At 48.7% G+C, this 23,149-nt stretch overlaps 1 protein-coding gene across 3 annotated transcripts in view; it reads left to right on the top strand.

The window, feature by feature from the left end:
• PTCD2 (pentatricopeptide repeat domain 2) overlaps positions 1-14,756 on the top strand; it is a 32,991-nt gene extending 18,235 nt beyond the window's left edge. The window contains exons 9-10 of one of the 3 annotated variants that reach the window (XM_070517966.1): positions 7,170-7,283; positions 12,741-14,756. In XM_070517966.1, the coding sequence (XP_070374067.1) occupies positions 7,170-7,283; positions 12,741-12,965 (339 nt within the window). In that variant the 3' untranslated portion in view covers positions 12,966-14,756. The remainder of the gene's footprint in view (positions 1-7,169; positions 7,284-12,740) is intronic. The other 2 variants (XM_070517968.1, XM_070517967.1) reach the window with 2 other exon arrangements.
• Positions 14,757-23,149: the final 8,393 nt, after the last annotated feature.

Raw genomic sequence — 23,149 nt, 5'->3', positions numbered from 1 at the left:
CTTGAAATGCAATGGGTGAGGTCTGGATTTTTTTTTTGGTCTGTATACAATGACTTCATCTCCCAAAGTTTTCGTCCAATTCATTCACTTATTGAGCTCCGTGTGGAAGTCCCAGTATAGCCCCTGTGAGAAGAGTCAACACTACTGTGCTTCCAGGAGTTTATAAATAGGTGGGAACGTAGATATGCCGGGATATCAGACGTGGCTACGTGCTGCAGGTATAGTGCATGACTACAGAAGGTGTAGAGGCAGAGAGAGGGGAGGTGGACTCTCAGCCTCTGATGAGACCTGAGAGAAACCAGCGTGCTAATTGCATCCTGTCCGTGGCACCTAACTCGTGGAGTCGGTCTGCCTGTGCTGCATAACATAGTGCCTGCTGTGGGAGGCACTCAGTAGGTGTCAGCCATTTTCATCCTGATGTTGCCAGCCTGCGTGGCTGTCTGCCCCTGTGAGCACTGAGTCATCTGTGCCTTCCCAGAGCAATGCAAAAGGCTGAGACTCTTGTCACTGGGGACATCAGAGCCCCTACTCAGCCAGCCCTGTTGGGCCCTGCTTGTATGCTGAGTACATTTGTATTGTGGGGAGTTGAAAAGAAAGTCCCTGACTTTCAAGAACTTCTAGTCTCCTGAAACGTCAAGGGGTCAGGATGAAGAAAACAGAAGAGCAGAAATGTGTAAACACCAGTGTGACGTGAACTAGGATAAAGGAGCACAGCCCATGGCGTATTCCGGGATGGGGAGTGAAGGGCTGGGCAGCAGGAGCAAACCGCGGAGGCCTGAGGGAGGGGAGAGTCGTTGAGCAGAGCTCCCAGGGAGGACAGAGGATGGAGGACGGGCCATGGGCTCGGAGGGATGGAGGTGGAAGGGCATTCTTCGTTGGGAGGTGAGTTCTGCTCAAAAGAGTGCAAACTGTTCATTGTAACCACCTCTTACTCGCTCTGGGTCCTTAGGCAGGTTACGTAACTCTGTGGACCCCATTTTCCTTTTTTCTGAAACAGCAATGGTGATAGTGATGGTGCCATCCTTTCATTGTGAGGATTGAAAGAACAGCACAGAAAGCAGGTAGCACAGAGCCTGGCACGTCATCGGTGTTCATGAATGCTTGCTAATACCAGTAGTATTTGTTTGAAATCAAGTATGTTAAATAAAAAAGAATAGTTATTTGTAACAAATCCTAGAACCCAATGAGCAGGAATTAGGCCCAAAGCCAACTTGGATGGTTTTCAGTTCTGCACGTAGTGGTTACCCTCCAAGGTCACCCCAGACCAGCGCCCAGACGACTTTCAAGAGAAGGACTAGATAAGCCTTTATGGTAAACTTTCAAGAACGTGGTTCTGCAAGAAGTCCAAGATAGGAAGACCTTGTATTTGACCTTATATTTACTTTTCAGACTGCCCTCACATGAGGGAAAGATGAGCCTAGAGAGCCAAAAAGGTGGAAACAGTGATAATAGAGAACCTGAAAGAAAAGAGATGGATCTGGAAGGCATGAGACCAAATACTAGAAAAATAGCCAAAAGGAGATCTTGTAGTTTGCCAAGGGCACGAGCCTGGAGGGGGGATGAGTGTCAGAGCTGTCGGGTGAGAACTCATCTGCATAAACCAATAATGGATCTGATATGAAGTGATGAATGCCTCCAAAAGGGAAGTAAGAGGACCCAGGGATGAGTTTATGGGGCATCAGTGGTGAAGCAGAGGAAGCACCAGAAAAGACAGGGAAGGAACAGCAGCAACGTCGAGAAATCCGAGGGGCAGAAAGCCCTGCCTGTCTGCCTGCTGCAGACAGCTGCTGTCCCCAGACCAGCGCCTAAGCAGAAACCGCAGGTCAGAGCGGGCGGGTCGGCCTGAGAAGCTCAGAGGCTAGCGCAGGTCTGGAAGGCCAAGGTGGCAAAGGTCCAGTGTCCAGGAGTTCGGGTCAGTTCAGCCATCAATACCAGTAAGCCAGCCAGACCAGGAAGCCTGGTCTTCCAGCGGATGCCATGTGCGATTTCTCTTCTCTTGCTTCCTGCTGGACGTGGACGGCTCTGGGGTGTCAAAGCATCTAACTGCTCCGAGAGAGAGTGGGCTGCTGATGCACTCGTTCCTGATTGGGCAGAGTAGAATTGCTAGGGTTCCAAGTGGTTCACAGCATCAAGTAGAGAAGAAATACAGGAGGGTGTCGTGAGAGGAGTTTTATGTGGATCGTTAGTGTCTTTTCCTAGAGTTGGGGTGAGCTTGGGGGGATCAGTAAGGGTTGGTGGTGGGAAATTGAAGAGTGAGATGGGCGGAGTTTTAATTTAATTGAGCTCGGATACCATGCTAGGTACTTTACGTTTGTTGGCTCATTTTATACAACACTGTTAGAACAATATTTCTCCAGATTATACATATGTAAAATGAAGATTTAGAGGGTAATTGAATTACCCAAGTTCTCACAGTGAATCCAGTGCAGAGTCAGAGTTTTAACACAGACAAATCTGTTTGACCACAAAGCCTAGGGTTTCCCCACCACCCCAGACCTACAGAGATAAGGGTTGTGTCTCTTTCATCCAGGATCGGGACTAGCTGCTCCAGGACAGTGAGAAGAACATAGGACTGGATGTTGAAAAGCGCCTTTGCGTCGGTGCACGTGCTCGACGTCCTTGCGTTTAGATTCCTTGTCGATTTCAGTCCTTGCATCTCTCTCACAGCTGTTGTGAGAATCGAGTAATGATTTTTCTTTTCAAATGAGAAAGTGCTTTGGTGGCCACCAGCCGTGAGCCTGTCGAGAGGGAAGTGTCCACTCCAGTCAGAGAGGAGATGCAGGGGTGGAGGGAGGCGTCCACGGGCCGGGCGCGGGCTCTTCTCCTCTGAGGGCTGGGAAGGTGGTGGAGAGGGGTGTTTCGGGTGAGCAGTGGGGAGGGAACCTTGAAATGATCTTGAACATGAGTCATCCCCTCCATGGACTGGGTCACAGAATTATCCATTGTCCAGAAACTTGAAGATGGTTTTATCGTTTAAAAATTCTGCCTCAGGAAATTCTTCCAAATGTCCAATCTAAATTTCTCATATTGCAATATAGGCCTATTTCATCTTCCTCAGGGATATGGAAAAAGAGATGGTTGCCATTCTCAAGTTTAATAATCTTTCAGGTTCTGGGTCTCTGTTATTAGCAGGTTTTTGAAAAATAATTTAATGGGCCCCGGCTTCTCTGAGGCTGAGTCATCCACTTGAATCCTTAGGGCAGTTTGTTAACTGTGCAGAGATGGAACCCTGGCAAATAGGCTGAGTAGAGACTCTGTTCAGTCAGTGCTAGCCGAAATAAATGAAGTTATTTTTCTATCTACTTTAAAAATTAATGCCTTAGACTAAAATCTTTTCCTGCTGCCAGTTGGAATTTGAACTTACCTCATCTTTCCCCCTCAACTTAGTTTTCTTTTCATCAGAATTGCTCCTGATGCCAGTATGACCCAGAGGGCCAGGTTTCCCGTCTTTTGAGCTTGTACTTGCTACACACAGCATTGACTTAGCAGATGATCTCATCGAGGCCAGTGCGTGTTGACTCTGCCCTGTCTGAATTTGAACACATCAATCTCAAAAGAACTGTCGCCCTCTTAAGCAATGCTGCTCAATATCAAAGGATTAATTTCCACTTTCAAGTATGTCTCAAAGTAGTAGAGACCAATATGGGGTAACTTCCCATGGATTCTATTTGAATTCTCATCTTTTCTCTAGAAATCTGGCATGTCTCCAAATGGAGACTCATTTTGAAATTGAATCTGTTTGCAGGGAAATTGACAAATAGTTTTGCTGCTTTTACCATTTGTTTTTTAATACAGGTGATGTTTTAATGCCCCTTTCTCCTACTCACTAAGGTCACCCTAAAGTTCTAGCTCATGCTGGGAAGTCTCCTAGGCTGCACAGGTGGGAAGGAGACAGAGGAGACAGGAGTCATTTCTCATAAATCTCTTTGTGGCAGCATCTCACTTATATGTGTAAGTTAAGAATTGCATTTGGTTGGGAGCAATGTAGACTCCAAAAACAAACAAGAGTCTATACAAATTAGAGGCTTTCTTTTTCTTCTACGTAGAAAACCAGAGATGGTCGGTCTAGGTCTGGTGTGACATTCCATGACAACATCACGGACCTGACTTCTTTCTGTATTTCCACACCACTGTCCCAAGGATGTGACTTCCATCCATCACATCTCTATTCCAGCAAGAAGTAGCAAGAATGGAGGACAAAGAAGTTGGTCACCTTTAAGGATGCTTTCCCAGTTGTCTCAGCCAGCAATTTGTACTTGTTATTGACCAGAACTTGACCCCGTGACCACCCCTAGTTACTAAGAAACCTGAGAAATAGAGTCTTTGAGTTCCATACATGACAGAGTCAGGTAAAGTTGGGATTCTGTCATGAACACAGGAGGGTAAAATGGATACCACTTAGTAAGCCAGCAGTCTCTTCCACAGTGTGACGTTCTGCTTTGGGTATAGCAAACTTCAAAAGAAAAGAAAAAAGAAATGCAAATTTCTCTGTGTTCAGGGCTTCTGTTCCGTTTTTTGGTCAAAGGTACCCAGTGACTTGTCAGCATTTCTTGAGGTCTCAGAAAATCTGAGAGGCAGGAAGTAGGGGTTCTTTGATTAGTTTTTCTTGCCCCAATTCCCCCCGCTCCTTGCTAATTCAGTTTTCCTAGCCTTTTGCTTGAAATCTGCAAGGTTAAAACAAAGTGCTGTACCCTGACTTAACTTTTCTTGACTGCACTGAGACGGGGGTTTGAGACAAGCTCCTGGCTTTAATGTTCTCTCTGCCTCTCATCAGCAACTGCCCTTGTCTCTATTGCCTTCATCAGTATATTTCAAGAATTGAAACTTACTCTCAAAATCCCTGCTGAATTAGGGATAGTTGCTGGAGGCAGGGAGAGAAATTGGGAAAACTTATCAAGAAAAGTTGAAATCTTCCAGGAGCACATCATTAATCATTTCCAGTGTGGAGCTCCACGAGGTTTATCCTTGTAATTGCCAGGGGACGTGTGCCCCTCTTCTCATTCGTTATTGTTGAGGGTCGGCTAGATACCAGGCACTGGCTATGTGGCACTCAATGAGGTAGGCTTGTCCTTGCTTTCAATAGGACGGATCACTGCCAGCCAGATCGGGATAGGTTTTTATTAACAAGAATGTTAAGAACTATTAAGAATGGGAGATTTTGCCCTACGTCCAAGCTAACGAGTCAGCCTACCACAGCTTCACGGATGCTGGTAGCATGCACAGGACATCAGCAGATGAAGACAGGTTATCACTCACAGCAGTAGTAAGAGCCAGAGTATTAGCCTCTTAGCATCAGTTTCTTGAGCCCACTTCCTGCAGGGTGACATGAAGAAGGGTGTATGCCTCTTTCACACACAGGGGGTTGTATGTTAAGGAATAACTTGGCACCCAAATCTCTTATAACGGGCAGTAAGCGTGCCTGCCCTTTGCTCTGGGTGAAACACTGTCTGCCTTCCCAGGCTGGTGGTTGTACAAACATCCTTGAAAAGGTAGTCTGACCTAAGGGCAGTAGGCACTCCAATTGGATGGGAGAGTCCCACAGAGGGTGTGAGTGCTTCTGTCTGAGCGGGGAGACCCGTGGAGGGTGTCAGTGCTTCTGTCTGAGTGGAGAGTCCCACGGAGGGTGTCAGTGCTTCTGTCTGAGTAGGGAGTCCCGTGGAGGGTGTCACTGCTTCTGTCTGAGTGGGGAGTCCCGTGGAGGGTGTCAGTGCTTCTGTCTGAGTGGGGAGACCCGTGGAGGGTGTCAGTGCCTCTGTCTGAGTGGGGAGTGCCGTGGAGGGTGTCAGGGCTTCTTCCTGAGCGGGGCGACCCGTGGAGCGTGGTCTCCAGCACAGCGTGTGCTCATGGCTGCCTGTGCTCTACAGCACTCACCTCAGTCAGGCCTGTTGCTCTAGTGTACTTGAGATCCGTGCATTCTGTTCTTTGGACCAAAGATAACCCCTCACCCTGATCAACTGCACAACAAACACAAAATGTTATGAAATGCACTGTTGAGAGAACTTAGCTGGTTGATTATAACAAGGGATATCTCTTCCAGAAAGACCACGTTTCTTGAGCATCAAGAGCCTTAACAGTGTTCGTACCCTTTGACTTTGCAATTTCACTTCTGGGAATCAAGCCTAAGAAATTTTCAATTAAAAACATGTATGCCCATTTATTGATGTGATAATGTGTGCCGTTTTATCTCATACATTATTTATATGATGGATTGCTATACATTCGTCATTAGAAATGAGGTTTTCTTTTTTCTAAAATTTCTTAACTCTATGGGAAAATGTTCATTGTATAATAATTGACAAAAAATGGAATCAAATTTGAGGGAAGAATTAATATATCGGGGGAAGATAATACATGAAATTACAAACAGTGGCTAACATTAGTTGGTGAATTTTGAGATATTCTGTTTCTTTAAACTTTTCTGTATTTTTCAGGTTGTACTAGTGGACAGTGGTAATGAGGGGGGAATGCCTTCTTTTTTCCTCGTGTTAATTATGTCTGCTTCCTGGAAGGTAGTTAGTGGCATCATTTTGAAGGCCACATACAGTACCCAGTTTTGAAAGTTCCCTGATAGCTGTGGTGTAGACAGGAGTGCCTCATTAAGACCGTAGCCAGCTTCCCCTTTATACCTGCAACAACCTGTGTGCCTGCAATTTCCTAACCAAAAAAAATAAAGAAGGTAAAGGTGTCATTTGCCCCCAAGCCAGTCTTCGGAGGTCATCTGGTTGTCATCTCCTCTGCATCTAGAAGCCACAGAGGAAGAAACCGAGGACCTCCTGGGTGCTGGTGTTTTATTTAATGTTTACTATAACTCAAAGTGTGAGAGGTAAAGGTATTTTCCACATTTTACAAATAAAGATCTAGTAGAGAGATTAGGTCCCTGGCCAGAGTCACATCGCGGGTAATTGCAGCGCTGGCATTCCAGCGCAGTATGCAGACTCCAAAACCTGGGTTCTCTCCGTTTCTGCCCTGAAGCAAGTTTCAAAGTTGCAGTATTTTGATTAGCTGCTGGAAATTCAGGTTTGGCTGGTGGACACCCATTCGAAGCGTTTCCTGTACTTGTACAGGCAGACGAGTTAGGACATACATGAAGGCAGGTGGGTGCCCGTACCTGTCGGCACTTCTCACTGTCGAATACCACCTCAGTCCTGTTCTTGCTTCTTTTTATCCAGGTTATGATCCACATCCAGTCAAATGCGCCAACAACCCTGATAGAGATACTAAGGGATGCCACAGAGGGAAACTTATCCAGGTTTGTGAAAAGACACGAGTTCTCAGAAGAAGTGGTGAGTATGCGATTTCTGCACAAATCAGCTAAAGATGAAAGGCCATTCTCCGCAGTGTCCACTTAATGTCTTAATTCTGGAGGCTACCTCCTTGAAGGGACTGTCAGATGTGGCAGCCTCTCTCTTGTTCCTGCTGTAGGACTTCTGTGTGGGTGTAAAGATTTTTTTCTTCCAGCAGAATATATCCTCCAAAATTCTAGGGAAACATTTTCCTTTTGCGTTATTTGTTTCCCCACACTGTTTTCATGGGTCCCAGCTCTCTTTTTCTTCTTTTTCCTTTCTCCTCTGGCCCCCAGGACCTTCTCCCCACTCCTCACTCTCGCTTGATGATTTTCCTTCCTTTTCCACAGAGGAAATGGAGGCATCTGAACATGGACAGCCTCCTTGCTCCTCGCCCTGTCTGCTCAGCCTTCCCTGCCGAAGCCATGGGACTGCACACACCCCTCTCTGGAGCCAGTTCCCAATTTGTGCCCCTGAGTGTGTCCCCTCTGACCTGCTCCAGGGCGCCAGCTCAGAATTTGTCTCCCCTCTCTTGAGCATCTTGAATACCCACTTCCCTGTGGATCATTCCATCAGCAAACAATAGGCTACAGTATGTCTCATCTTAAAAAGAACCTCCCTACTTAAACACACAGAGGGACATCCCCCAGCTTAGACAGGGAGACTCCACCTCAGACTCAGTGTGAAAATGTGACACCCCAGTAAGAATACCGTGAGGTTTCTCCTGTAGTTAAGCTTTAGTAGAAAGAGCAAACTAGCAAGAATAGCTGGGGGAACCCTGTGAAAGAGCAGGAAGGGGTGCCAGACCCACCGGATATTAAACCGAGTTAAAGCTTCTGTTATTAGAACTGTGGTCTTAGCTCCTGCGTAGACCGACTAACGGAACCATACAGTGCTTTGCCAAATTATAAAACAAAGTTAAATAAAATGAAGGGAAAGAAGGAATTTCCAAAAATTGAAGGCAAAATGAATCAAAGGAACCCACATGTCGCACTGATGGCTTATAGGCACACACAGAGGAATTATTCTAAGTCGTTTGACATTTAGTAATTTGTACATCTCTAGTGGTATATAACCTAAGGGGAAAAACAGCTGTGAGAAAGCGCGAATTTTGGCAGTGCTCGCCGTCAGTCGTGACACCACTGTTGTCATTCTGACTAACGAGGATTTCCTCCTCTCCTCGCCTTTCATAGTCCTGGCCCGGCTGGCGTCAGAGATGGCGGGAGCGGCAGTGGAGGCAGACGGCTGCTTTCTCCCTCAGCCACCCTGTTGCCTTCCTGGCGCCATCCCGTTCCCTCACTTCCACCCAAAGGCTTATTCTGCTGGTGAAGAGGGCTTGTAGGGAGGCACTGGCTGTGGTTTAGTTTCAGTCTTCCTTCTATTGGGGGTCTCAGTTCTGTGCAGGTTGTGACCCACCCACACCCTTTTGGAGCATATTTAGGGGAACTGGAAACGTGAACAGGTTTTAAAGTGCACACTCGCATGTGTGTGCATGCAGTACTAACACACGTGCGTGTACAGTGCTAAACATTCACTCGCATGTGTGCATGTCCATTACTAAGCATACACTCACGTGTGTGTGCATGTGGAAATAAGGGCACACACATGCGTGTGTGCAGTGATAATCACATAGTTGTGTGCTTGTATGTCCATGCTAAGCGTATACTCGCACGTGTGTGCATCCAGTGCTGAGCGTACACTTGTGTGCAAGTGCATGCGGTAATAAGTGCACACTCATGCGTGTGTGCAATGATAAGCACACAGTCACGTGTGTGTGTCCAGTGCTAAGCGTACACTCATGTGCATGCGGTAATAAGTGCACACTCATGCGTGTGTGCAATGATAAGCACACAGTCACGTGTGTGTGTCCAGTGCTAAGCGTACACTCATGTGCATGCGGTAATAAGTGCACTCTCATGCGTGTGTGCAATGATGAGCACACAGTCACGTGTGTGTCCAGTGCTAAGCGTACACTCATGTGCATGCAGTAATAAGTGCACTCTCATGCGTGTGTGCAACGATAGGCACACAGTCACGTGTGTGTGTCCAGTGCTAAGCGTACACTCGCGTGCATGCGGTAATAAGTGCACACTCATGCATGTGTGCAATGATAAGCACACAGTCACGTGTGTGTGTCCAGTGCTAAGCGTACACTCATGTGCATGCGGTAGTAAGTGCACTCTCATGCATGTGTGCAATGATGAGCACACAGTCACGTGTGTGTGTCCAGTGCTGAGCGTACACTCATGTGCATGCGGTAATAAGTGCACACTCATGCGTGTGTGCAACGATAGGCACACAGTCACGTGTGTGTGTCCAGTGCTAAGCGTACACTCATGTGCATGCGGTAATAAGTGCACACTCATGCGTGTGTGCAACGATAGGCACACAGTCACGTGTGTGTGTCCAGTGCTAAGCGTACACTCGCGTGCATGCGGTAATAAGTGCACACTCATGCATGTGTGCAACGATAGGCACACAGTCACGTGTGTGTGTCCAGTGCTAAGCGTACACTCATGTGCATGCGGTAATAAGTGCACACTCATGCATGTGTGCAGCGATAGGCACACAGTCACGTGTGTGTGTCCAGTGCTAAGCGTACACTCATGTGCATGCGGTAGTAAGTGCACACTCATGCGTGTGTGCAACGATAGGCACACAGTCACGTGTGTGTGTCCAGTGCTAAGCGTACACTCGCGTGCATGCGGTAATAAGTGCACACTCATGCATGTGTGCAACGATAGGCACACAGTCACGTGTGTGTGTCCAGTGCTAAGCGTACACTCATGTGCATGTGGTAATAAGTGCACTCTCATGCATGTGTGCAACGATAGGCACACAGTCACGTGTGTGTGTCCAGTGCTAAGCGTACACTCGCGTGCATGCGGTAATAAGTGCACACTCATGCATGTGTGCAATGATGAGCACACAGTCACGTGTGTGTGTCCAGTGCTAAGCGTACACTCGCGTGCATGCGGTAATAAGTGCACACTCATGCGTGTGTGCAACGATAGGCACACAGTCACGTGTGTGTGTCCAGTGCTAAGCGTACACTCGCGTGCATGCGGTAATAAGTGCACACTCATGCATGTGTGCAACGATAGGCACACAGTCACGTGCATGCAGTGCTAAGCGTACACTCGCGTGCATGCGGTAATAAGTGCACACTCATGCGTGTGTGCAACGATAGGCACACAGTCACGTGTGTGTGTCCAGTGCTAAGCGTACACTCATGTGCATGCGGTAATAAGTGCACACTCATGCATGTGTGCAACGATAGGCACACAGTCACGTGCATGCAGTGCTAAGCATACACTTGCGTGCATGTACGTGCCGTGATAAGTGCACACGCACATGCGTGCAGGCTCACACAGCTTCAGTCTCCTCAGTGGCACTGATGTTCATTAGGCGTTCCTTAGACCTGGTCCCACTTGCGTGAGTGCAGCGTCCACACACACGCCACGTTAAAGACACTGCTTTTGTCTGATTTTCCCGGAAGCCTACAAGACTGATTACCTAGAAAGCTCCCCCTCTAGGCGGTGTGTTCCCTGGGTGTTGTGAGACCACGCAGGACACTGCTCGTTGAGAAATGAACTGATTGATACGACGCCAGGAGCTCTGGAGCTAGTTCTGAATACGTGAGATTGCACGTGCTGCTTGTACTGTAAAACTCTGCATTTTACAAAGGCTCTATTTAGTGTTTATACCAGCAGTCGTTAAAATGTCTTCTGTATAGAGACACGGTGCTGTTACACCCCCAGAGAAGTGTTGGAAAGGATAGTAGATTCTCTGCAATACAGTGACTGAAGCCACTCAAACATTAGCTGTCGCTGCACTGACTTCCTTTCTAAAACTAAATGGACAATGCAGTATAGCGTGTTTTCTGCTGGCATTGCAGAGTGGTCCCGACGACCACCCTTGATGGTTTTGTGGTGCTGTGAGAGCTGAGGCAGTGCGTGCAGTGGAGCGGCTTTGCCCCGCTTCCTTTGGAGGCGTGTGCTGCACAGGAAGCCTCTTCCCCTTGGTCTGAGGACTACACCAGCTAATCTTATTAAGAACACGATGAAGTGCTTACACTTCTTGTCTGAAGGCTCGGGGGGAGCCCTTCTTTGAAAGGAAGGTGTGCAGGTAGCTGATAGGATTATGATGTATTCAGAAGATGACCAAAGGATTTGTTAGGGACCTTGATCATAATAAAATTTTATGGAGCAATGTTGTTAGGTTGTATTGTTAGTAAAGATTAAACTAAGTAAAATGTTGACTTTAGGGGCCAGCCCTGTGGCCGAGTGGTTAAGTTCGCGTGCTCCGCTTTGGCGGTCCAGGGTTTTGCTGGTTCAGATCCTGGGTGCAGACATGGCAGCGCTCTTCAGGCCACACTGAGGCAGCGTCCCACATGCCACAACTAGAAGGACCTACACTAGAATATACAACTCTGTACTGGGGGGCTTTGGGAAGAAGAGGAAGTAAAAAAAAGATGGGCAACAGATGTTAGCTCAGATGCCAATCTTTAAATAAATAAATAAAGGAATAAATAAACTGTTGATTTTGTTCAGAAAGTAGCTTCACGTTCTAATTTTGAGCTTACCCATTTCTGTAGAATTAAATAGCATTCATACACTAGTGACTCTAATATTTACACCTCTGTCTAACCTGTCTTCCGTGCCTTATCCCTGTATATCCAACAGCGTCTGGCATACCCACTTAGATGGTTCACAGGCATCTCAGTCATGTCCACATCAGAACTCTTGATGGAGAACCCTCTCCAAATCTGGTCCTCCCATCTTCCCCGTCTCAGTTAATGATGTCCCCCATCACCACGTTACTCAGCCCAATTTAGGACGATGTCTTGGATTCCTCCCTTTCCTTCACCCCTTCGACGGTAAATCCTGTTCAGTTTAACCTCCAAAATATGTTTCACATGCATTTACTTCTCCCTCTTCTCTATATATTTCCCAGCCTGAACCATCAATCCTCTCTCCTCTGGGCTGCGATGGGGACTCCAGATTAGTCTCCACGTTCTTGTACCCTCCAGTTCTCTACACAGCTTTTTAAACCTAAATCAGATCACGTCCCCGTTTGGGCCCTCTGATGGCTTTAGAGCAAAGCTCGCCACGTGCTGACGTGATTAGCCCTGCCTCCTCCCTGCTGGTGAAAGTGAGCAGTGTGACTCCACTGCTGTGTGACCTGCTTTCCCTGGCCTGTTTCATTGTGAAGTACGAGCCATTTGACCCCCTTTTGTAAGATATTCAGTGATTTTCAGGTGCTAGTGCTGAATGTTGTATGCGGCTTACGGAGTCCATTGTAGTCGGTCATATCTCTGGGCCCAGGAACCAGTTTTCACACTTCACGTGTACACTGTTCATTTTTACACACTTGTATCTGCTTCTTGGAGGATGGAAAGAACAAGAAAGAAATCTTGCAGGAAAATAGTGATCTGCTTTTCTTGCTTTTCTCCAGCTGGCTAAAGTGAGGGAAAAAGTGAAGGATGTGCCCGTCCTCCTGGCTCGATTTGACGAGATCTATGGGAAACTGCACGTAAATGGCCAGGTCACCACCTACACTTTGGATGCTCTGCTCTGCCACACTCCCCAGGACAGGAAATCCCACACGGTGCTGTTGAACAAGAGGACGGTCAGCCGTCGGACCCTCCAGCCGCTCAGCCAGTCCCTGTGGGCTGAGTAATGCCCGTTTCAGCCACCCGTGGGTCTGAGGTGGAGGGATCCTGCTTGTGGTGAGTCACTGGCTTCCCGAGAAATTGGGCGTCGTACACCAGCGGACACTCTGCTCAACCTGCTCTCCTCCTTAAGTTGCCGGCTTCGTTGAGGGCTGGCGTGCTGCCCTGGGAGGTGCCTGTGGCCGCTGCGAAGATGTGGATTCCAGCAGGCAAGGAGCTCACCTCAGAAAGGAGGCTTCCCCTGGTGAGCTGCTGGGCGTCCTTGAAGGAATGCCGTCACCATCGCCAGTCCCACTTCCGGTGCCGGATGGAGCCCCGTGAGCACCCGTGGGAAGGAGTGTCGCTGTGCATGGCCAGCTCCGACTCACTTTCAGGGGCGTTACTGCGGGTCACACCCGTGCTGCGCTCAGGAGCTCTGGCCTGTTCTGCCGCTGGGAGCTGGCCCAGCGTTTTCTCACCTCTGCCGTCATCGTTTATCTGTGACCCGAAGGAAGGGACCTGAGCCCTCCCTCTTCCATCTCTGAAATAACGGAGCCTGTGTGAGTCAGCATATCGATTTGAAGTTTCCATTCAAGGTTCAGTAGGGTCCAATTTTCTCAAAAATAAAAGGAATAAAAGGGTTCCAGAGAAGATGTCTTGGGGTTATGCTTTGTTTCCTCAGCAGCATAAACAGAGCCAGAAGTTAGCTCTCAGGATTGATAACCAAAATTTAAATGATTGCTACATCGGTCATGGGCAAGCCATGTGCTTTTCAAAATACATGCCAATAAAACCACAGAATGCCCTCCAGAGGCCCTGCTTGGTGTGCTACGTGGGTCACAGATATTTGGCCTGCAGTCCATCTCTTTTCTCTTTCCGTGTTTTATCCTTCTGTAGAAGTGAATGTGTTGGGACAGCAGGTCAGAGCTCCTCGCACTGACCACGATTTGACGGTTTGAAGCACAGCCCCTGGGGAGCTGTGCCTGTCGCTTCTGACCCCCAAGCCGTGCCAGCCTCTCCTCCTAGGGTGCTGTAGGCTCGCTCATCGGGGCTGCTTCAAAAACTAAGGCAGCTTTCCCTTTGTTGTTCTTCTGAGTCAAGACCTGTTCGTGGAATCGGAGATTTAGAGTGGGAGGGATCTTCTGGGTCTCCTGGTTAAACTCCCTCATCCTTCGGTTGAAGAAGTGACTTGTCCAATTACTAGTAACTAGTCTGAGGTGGAGCTGCGATGAAATCCAGATTCCCAGGCTCGTGCCCTCCCCGCTGACCACATCACGGCTCCTCGGAGAGGCTGTGGGCTCCCTCCATCTACCGTGTGCCGGGCACTCGCCTCAGTTTCCTCATTTGTGGAGTGGGGAGGATAGTGATGCCCCTCACAGGCCTGCTGGGAGGGTGGGATGAGGCAGTGGATGCACAGTAGGTGCTGTAGAAACGGGGGCTAGTTAACCATTGTCACCACGGTCGGTGACATGCAGGTTCACAGCAAGTAGAAGAACAGTATAAACAGAGTTCTTCCTCCTGCTCAGAAATATCAAAAGAATTTTTTTTGCTTATGCTTTGTGAAGCATTCGCCACTTGTAAAGAAAATTCTCTGCCTTCATAGCATCCTAATTGCATCTTGTGTGTGTCTGGTGTTTTGCAAAAAAAGGGAAAAGCATTTGGAGTTCTCTGCCTTCAAAGTCTGAGGGAATAACAGAGCGTGCTTCCTGTCCCCCGTTTATCTTTTATCTTCTCCAGCATTCCCCAAGAGCATTCAAATGGCTATTGTGCCCTGGGTGAATGTGGCCCTGGTTGTTAGCTGACAACCATTCATTAGCCATAAAAAAAAAAAAAAGAATTTTGTGAGCAATAAATAGCAGGCATGACTGTCCTGGCCTGCTGCTCTGGGGGTCCGGTGACTGCGCTGCTCTGCTCTGCTGGCTGCAAAGCCGGGGCTGCCCACCTGTTTCCCAAGTCTTACTGAGGCACCCAAGGACAGTGACAACTCATGTGCAATGTTGACCCCAAAGTAATGGATGGTTCTGACGGCTAAAACAACCCTCAAAGAAAAAGTATGCTCAGTATATATGAGCATTTCATTCTTTAAAATTTGGTAGTTTCTTTGAAAAATGGTGTTTCTTTGCAGTCGATACTTTGCCTAAAGCATCTACTTACTCTTCAGTAATTTGCCTAAAGCATGTACTTATTCTGCTGATGAGAATATTCCATTGGACAGGACATCGTATTCCCCAACTCTGTTATGGCCCGTGTAGATTGTTTTCACTTATTGTAAACGTCCATTGCTCCAGAATCCAAAAATCATCATGGCGAGTACAGCGCAGTAGGATAGAGACGAAAAGATAGCTCCTTAAGTAGGTGGTGTCAGGGTGGTGTTCTCGTTACCTGTTGCTGTGTCAGAAACACTCCAGACCTTAGTGGCTCAAAATAACACCCATCGTTTTATATTTCCCCATATCCGTAGACTTGAGGGGCTCAGGCAGGCAGTTCCTGCTCAGGGTCTCATGTGGCTCTGGCCACGTGTTGGCTGGAACTGGAGTCACCGCAGAGGCCGCCTCACTTGGGGTCCCTGGCAGCTGAGCTAGGACCTCAGTGGAGGCTGGTGCCCGGGCTTGCCATGGAGCTCCCAGCAGCCTGGCAACCAGGTACCAGGAGGGAGTGTCCCAGGAGGACCGGGTGGAAGCTCCTGTCGCCTTTTATGACCTGGTCTCAGCAGTCACAGAGCATCACATCCACTCAAGCCACAGCCCCATCGAGAGTCACGGGACAGAGCACACGTTCCCCTTTCAGTGGTGGGAACACCGAGGGGCTGATGGTCATGGTCTAAACCCCACAGACAGTTTTTTCCAGCAAGCTCTTGGAACTTCTCTCCTTCCCAGTTGCTACTTCCCTAACTAAAGCCACCGCCATTGGTCATCTTTCAGCTACCCTCTCTGCTGCAGCCGGAGGGAGGTTTCCAGAGCAAATTGGTCCTCTCCCCTGTTGAGACCTCCCGAGGGCCCCTCACATCGCCGTGGATAAAGCTCAGACTCTCCCAAGGTCTGGAGGGCCCGCGTGCCCTGCCCAGGTGTCCAGCCCACTCCTGCTGCTCCACCCCCTCCTCCCTCCCGCCCTTCTTTCACATCATGGCCTAGCCATCTCTCCTCCGGGAAGGCTTTCTGGCCACTTGGTCTCCAGTCCGGGTAGGTGAGCACCCCCTGCACCCCTGTGCTTCCCCGGCCAGCACTCGTGGTACGCCTGTCATTGCCCGTTCTCTGTTCTTCACCAGAGTGAGGCGCCGTCTGTCTCCTTCTCCATTGTTCGGCCAGCACGTGGGGAGGATGCTGAGGCTGAGCACTCACCCGCTCGTTTATCCTGTGTAACGATGTTGGTTGTCTTCACGACCCCCTGTGAGTAGCTTTTTCCCTCTACTGCCATCTGCTTAGTCCCAGACGCTGCACACTTAGACCTGACTGATCTCTCCCTCAGCCTGTTATGTATCCTTTTCTCCTCCCACCCAAAGTGCCCTCACTCTTACTCTTACATCCCTTTCTGCCCATTTTTCAAGATTCAACTCATGTGTCACCTCTCCCATAAGGCATTCTCAAGCCATAGAACCCGTATGGACTCTCCATTCATTCATTCAACAAATCGATACTGAGGACCTCCAAAGGACAGGGCATGAAAGGCTCTTAAGATGCCCCAGGGAAAAGACTGATGAGATTCCTTTCCCAAAGCACAGCATCTGTAGCCTGCCATGTCCAACATAAGGACCCTTTGGCCTAGTCATTTCCTCTTTGCCTCTGTCGATAGTACTCATTACAGAGTGATCAAATCCTGCTGAAGAATGGACTCAGTGATGAAATAGACAAATTCCATTCCAGTTTTTGCTAACAGTTTTGTTGACGATGACCCAAGAAATTAATACACATTTGAACTAATTGATAACGTTACTGGGAAATTATAATGGGGAGGTAAAGCTTTATCTGCTCCAACTCAGGTAGGCAAATTGTAGATTTCTCTGTTTCTTTGCAAGTGAGCAAAAATTTCCTCTGACCCCTCTGGTTACACTGAGCAGCTGAGAGGAATTCCTGGGAGACTTGATCTTGCTTGAAGGATCTCTGGAGCTTGGTGTGTTTAGGTCGAGGCCTCATCTTTCTGGAGATGTTCCTCTCACCCCTTTTCATAGCCAAGATGACAGGGAGTATAAGGCCGTGGTTCTCCAGCGTTAGCAGGCATCAGAATTACCTGGAGGGCTTGCCCAAACCTGGATCGCTGGGCCCCACCCCAGAGTTTCTGATCCATGGGTCTGGAGTGGGGCCCAAGGGTGTACATTTCTAGTAAATTCTCAGGTGCGGCTGTCGCTGCTTTGGGGATGTTAAACCACAGTTGTAAGAGGAAGCTTTCGTTTCTTGATGTGCACAGGAGCCTGGGGCTTCACATGCAATTTCCGGGCCCTCTCTGGTCTCTGCTGTGAGGAGCAGGGAAGAGCAGGGCAGGTGGCCTTGTCCCTGGGTTCCGGAGCCAGTATCTGCTGAGGTCATGCTGGCACCCGCGGCTGAGGTCTGTGCCTGTGCTCATAAGGACCTCCACTGTGAGGCTGACCCATCCCAACCCCACGCCCCCCGACTAGATCCGATGAATCTGGAGTCACAGGGCATTATGATTTAAGATCAATGAAAAATAGATCAATTTAGTGTTTCCACATTTTATACACACACCCCCATGTAAACTAAGGCAGCGTGTGGCAAAACAGCCCAGGGCTGACAAAAACAACTCAAGATTCAAATTTACTTTATGACATTTCTGTCTACGGATTTGACTTGGGAAAATTAAGCTGAGTAGATAGAATAGCCATTTAAAAATCACAGTGGTAAAGCTACGATCAGAAAGTTTGATATGTGTTATGCACAAAAAAATGTATGGGAACCAATTGATCCCAATGGAAAGATTTCAGAAAAGTAAAAATAAAAAGATATTTTTAAAAAGGAAATTGTATTTCATAGAAAATGGATCAAGGAATTAAATTGGCTTAAATGGTATTACCTCAAAAAATACCTTGTGAACAAAAATTGATAACTGGTGTAGTTCTGACTGACCTATATTTTATTCATTTACATGGAGTCATGACAAGGGAATTGCAAAATGCCCTCTGTTCTCCTGGAGAGTGTGTCCTGCAGGGGGAGCAGACGCTACACGGTGAGTGACCACATGGTCACGATGGGATAAATGCTAAAAGTCCAGGTGATCCTCCGATCATCCTGTGGCGTGGATGGTAAGTGCATGTGTGAGCACACGCACACACGCACACGTGCACACACACGCAGAGGAGAGGACCTTTTCTCGTCTTTTGTAGCAGCAGCTGTCATTCATGTTGACATGTAAAGTACGTTGCTTTGTGTTGCTACAGAACTTTGTCTCTCTAGGTATGTCTAGTGTCTCCTGAAGGACAATGTATTCTGCATTTGTGTTATGTGACCCCAAAGTGCCTGTGTAACATAATACTATACATTTAACAGGGCCTTAATACTTTTTCTTTTGTTGTTTTTGTGAGGAATATTCGCCCTGAGCTAGCATCCATTTCCAATCCTCCCGTTTTTTTTTTGGTGGAGGAAGATTAGCCCTGAGCTAATCTGTGCCAGTCTTCCTCTATTTTGTATGTGAGATGCCTCCACAGCACAGCTGATGAGTGGAGTAGGTCCGGACCCAGGATCTGAGCCCGTAAACCCGGGCCGCCGAAGTGGAGCCCATGGAACCCTAACCACTGAGCAAAGGGGCCGGCCCCCAATACTTTTGAAAGAGTGAATTAAGTAACGGCAGGTTTTAGTTCCAATGTATAGTCCGCCATGGTAAGCTCAGGTACTTCACAACTTTCTCATAAGCTGGTTGCGCTTTCCATCCTGGTTTTACAAATGGCAGAGCCGAGACCCGTCTAGAGCAATGGAATGCCCGAGAAGGGGCGCAGGTCAACTCGTGCATTGACACACTGGCCCGGAGCCCCTCTCCCAGTCCCGCTCCATGGGGTTCCCCCAGTGCTCCCAAGCACCCAGCCAATGTGGGACAGGCGTGAGTTGGGGAGAAGGGGGTGGGCACAAGGGCTCAGGTGAAACTTGCAAGCTGCTGGCCTGTGCGCCCTGCCCACCTGCCTGCCTCGCTGTCCCTCCTCCACGGCAGCATTTCCAGTGATTAATGGGAGGTTTGGGGAGAGAAGTCCGAGAGGGAGGAAAAGAGGCCCACACTGGGTTGCTCACCGTTCCTCCCCGCTGAATCACTCCAAAGCTGGGTGCTTCAGGGCAGAAGGAGGCCTCGTTTCATCAGGCTCTGGGAGGAAAGCGCACCAGGCACCCCGATGGCCTGGATGGCCTCGCTGAGTGATGGTGCCACATGCAGGCGCCTGGGAAGTGCCTCGTTGGGTTAGGATGCCTACATCCCTCATCTTCCCTGAGTTCCTCTTCCTGCCCCAACTCAAGCCAAGCTGCTCACCCAGAAGAGCCTGGCGTCACCTTGTCACTTAATCCCCCAGATCTCTCTCTCTCCCAGGCAGTGAGGCCATCCTGTTCATTTACAAGGGATATTGCAAAGGAAGGCGTAACCCTGCAAAGTGGCTGCTCTACGGCTCGGTTTGACTTCGAACCCGTGAAGGCAAATCACGTACCTGGCCACTCAGCAGCAGAACCTCCTGGTGTATCCCCCTGCACCCCAGGGGGCATGTTATGTGGCTGTTAAAGTTCAAGAGCATTAGGGGACCTTCAGTTTCGTGGCTGGAAGTTACTGGATGAGTATCAGGTAGTTTAAGGAGTGTGTCTGGTTGTAGCTGGTAGTGGGATGGCCACATGTATGTCCAAAGGTGATTCAGCACGAAGGCCACCTGAGAGGCCGGGAGAGAACCAGCCACTCAGCGTGAGGCTTTGGGGCTGTAGGGTTTGTCTCCCTCCATCACACTGTAGAGAGCAGAAGAGATGTCCTTCCAGCTTAGGTCAGGATTAGTTCCTTGGACACAAACGTGCTCTGGGGACGGGAATTCAACAGCAACAGGGCCGTATGCTTTCGTGAGATGAAAGAAGGAAAAGGAAAAACAGCTGATGCACAGTCAGACCTAGCCTTGTCAGACCTGTGCCAAGCACTCTGTGTGCAGCGGCTCGCCGGGCCCTCACATGGGGCTGTTCCCCCTGCACAGCGGAGGACGCTGAGGCGGAGAGGCAGTCACTCCGATGCAATGCCGGGCAGCGGTAGCACCGTGGTCCCCTGCCAGAGCTGGGACCTGGAACTCTGTCTCCATACTGCCTGCCCAGACCGTGGCTCTGTGTGTGTGTGTGTGTGTGTGTGTGTGTGCGTGCGTGTCCACGTGTGTGCACATGCCGTGTGTGTGCTCTTCAGGAGAGGTCTTTATACTGTTAATTCAGCAGAACCTCAAAGGGGCCTCTGAGCAAAAGAAGGTTAAAATATATATGCATTCACACATACGCATGCACACACATATCCCTATATTATCTGTGGATACATTGAATATATGCACATGTGTGCACATGCACACATACGTACATGAATGTGTGTGTTTGGGTTTTCCTCGTTAACCCCGGCGGGTTTCAGTCGCTGATACCCAGCTGAAGAACTCAGAGTGGACAGCAGAGGGCGCCCAGAGTCACTATTTTTGAAAAGTGCTAGTTTTCGAACGCATCGTCCATTTCTGGAATTGAGAGAGAACAGATGTCCACACCACAGGCTGGACAGGAAAGGTCATTGTCGATAGACCTTAGGGAAGATGGAGAGTATCGTCTTCACTCAGATTAAGAATGATCCAATTGGGGCCGGCCTGGTGGCGCAGGGATAAGTTCACACGATCCACTTCGGCAGCCCTGGGTTCACGGGTTTGGGTCCCAGGCGCAGACCTATGCACCACTTGGCAAGCCACGCTGTGGCAGGCGTCCCACATATAAAGTAGGGGAAGATGGGCACGGATGTTAGCTTAGGGCCAGTCTTCCTCAGCAAAAAGAGGAGGATTGGCAGCAGATGTTAGCTCAGTGTTAATCTTCCTCAAAAAATAATTAATTAATTAATTTTAGAAAAAATGATCCAATGTTGAAGGATGTTCTTAGAGGAGAGAAGGCGGGGAGGAGGGTCCTCTGTGGACAGCACAGCACTGCCGGTGTGTGTGCACCTCGATGCTTCCCAAGAAACAGCCGACTCAGCGCCTTGCGAGAGGAAAGGGCGGTGGTGGTCGTTCGTCTCACCCGGGAAGAGTTTCCTCCTGACCTAGGAAGGAAGAGCCCACAGTGAGCCGTGAGTCCTCATCTCCTGAAATCCACTGGCCTGTGGGAGAAGAGTTAGGCTCTTACTTTTTTCCATCGTCATTCTGCCCCCTCAACCCATCAGATGACAGCACCTGACTGTCTCTTCCTGCCGTCCTCGGGGGCACTGAGTCCTGAACTTTCTCTATTTAAGGAGGAGAGAGTATCCTGGCATATCGATCGCTGCCCGTCTCTGGGAACAGGACAGAGATCCAGTTTCCATTCCGTGGGCCTTGTTACCTCCTTAGAGTCAGAACAGTGAACTTGGTAGGCGGTGGGTCTGGCCCCAAAGTATAAGTCTTTTATTCTCATGGACTATTTGGATCTGTTTTTAAAATCTCTTTTTCTCCTCCAAACCATCTCAATTCCACATTTCACTTTGCAAGTATAGACATGCCTTATAAGTTATTGATTATTTCACTGTGTTGAAATCTTTTCGTGTACAAAACACCTGGATAGACCCAGAGGGAGAAGCGCAGATCATAGCACCCCACCGCCCCTCTGAGTTTCAGGCACCTCTCCCACCGCGGGCAAGGATGCCCAGGCAGGGGTGTTTGAGTCCGCGCGTCCTGGAGCCGCGGTTTCGGTGGGCGAGCTGGCCTGGCGTGGGTTGCAGCAACTTTGCCTTCTGTTCACGTTTCACAAACTAACGTCTTAGGATTTTTTTTCCTCCTTGAATTCTACTTCCTCTTCTTCTTTCTCTGTTCTTCTATTTTGTGTCTTCCCCATCATTTTGTTCATGCTTCTCCCTTTGAAAAAAAATATGTTAGGTCCCTTTTTCGGGCTCTTTGGTGACGGAGTTTGGCTCACTCACTGACTCAGAGTGGAGGCTGCTTTACTGGAACCTGGGAGAAACCAGAGGTTTGCTTTCAGTCCTGTTTCCCCCCAGCATGAAACTCTTATCTCAAGGGAGAAATTCTGAATAGGCCACGCTGAGAAAAGCAAGCACCAAGCCTGCAAACCCATTTGCCCCGCCAGCTGCCCTGGGCTGTCTTCCGTAGGAAGGCAACAAGGCCATTTGGAGCTGCCCACTTGCTCCCCAGACACATCGCGTGTGCCCAGGCCTCGTGCAGCCTTGACGTGAGTTAAGTCCGTCCAAGTAGGGCATGGTGAGCCAATCCAGCTAACACCATCTTTTACGGCCGCCCAAGGAACATTTCAACTTTCTCATTTTGTTCAACAGAGAATGTTTACCAAGTATCTATTTGGCCTGGAAAACAGAGAGGCCACATTAAAAATAACGAAATGTGTTTGCCAGTTCAACGTTTCCAGACCTGATATTCAGACACCTCCTAACAACCCCCAACCTCAGATCTAAGTTTGGCGTCCAACTCTGGGACTACATATCTCATCCTCTGTGACAGCTGGGAGGATGTCTGTTACCACACACTTAATGATATTATCCCATCGCTTTCATCTTCATCATTTTAAGTTGAGGCAACCAGATTGCATTTGTCTGTGGCAGCTACAAGAGAATATTTATTTTTAAGTTGATCTCATCTTCTCATTCTCAGAAATTGATGAATGAATAGAAGATGCGCAATCCGACCTGTGGCCAAGAAGTCCAAGATCATACGCATGTGAGATTGGGGATAATCATCCACCTATGAAGACCGCAGTAGGATGCTCATTAAGACTCAGTCAACAACACTTTTAGGTAAAGTTCACGCTGTTTGGAAAGCACGTTTCATGCCTGGTGTCAAAACCTCCAAAAGCACATAGAAAAGTAAAGGTGCCAGTCCATGGTGAGTTTGTCTAGAGTTATTTTGGAAGCCCCCATGGTCACCTCTCATTGGTATTTAGTGATGATGATGAAAATGCCTTTCCTTTCTTCACCTTGTCTACCAGATTCCCTGTCCAAAATAATAAGTAAAAAGGACGGCAGGCCGGTTAACAGACAGGGAGCCCACGGCCGGATTCGTTCCAGTAAGACCCAATAGAACCCCCTC

Source organism: Equus asinus, chromosome 9, assembly GCF_041296235.1.
Source record: "Equus asinus isolate D_3611 breed Donkey chromosome 9, EquAss-T2T_v2, whole genome shotgun sequence".
NCBI lineage: Eukaryota > Metazoa > Chordata > Mammalia > Perissodactyla > Equidae > Equus > Equus asinus.
Note: the sequence above shows the minus strand (reverse complement) of the source record. Positions and strands in the feature narration are given on the sequence as shown.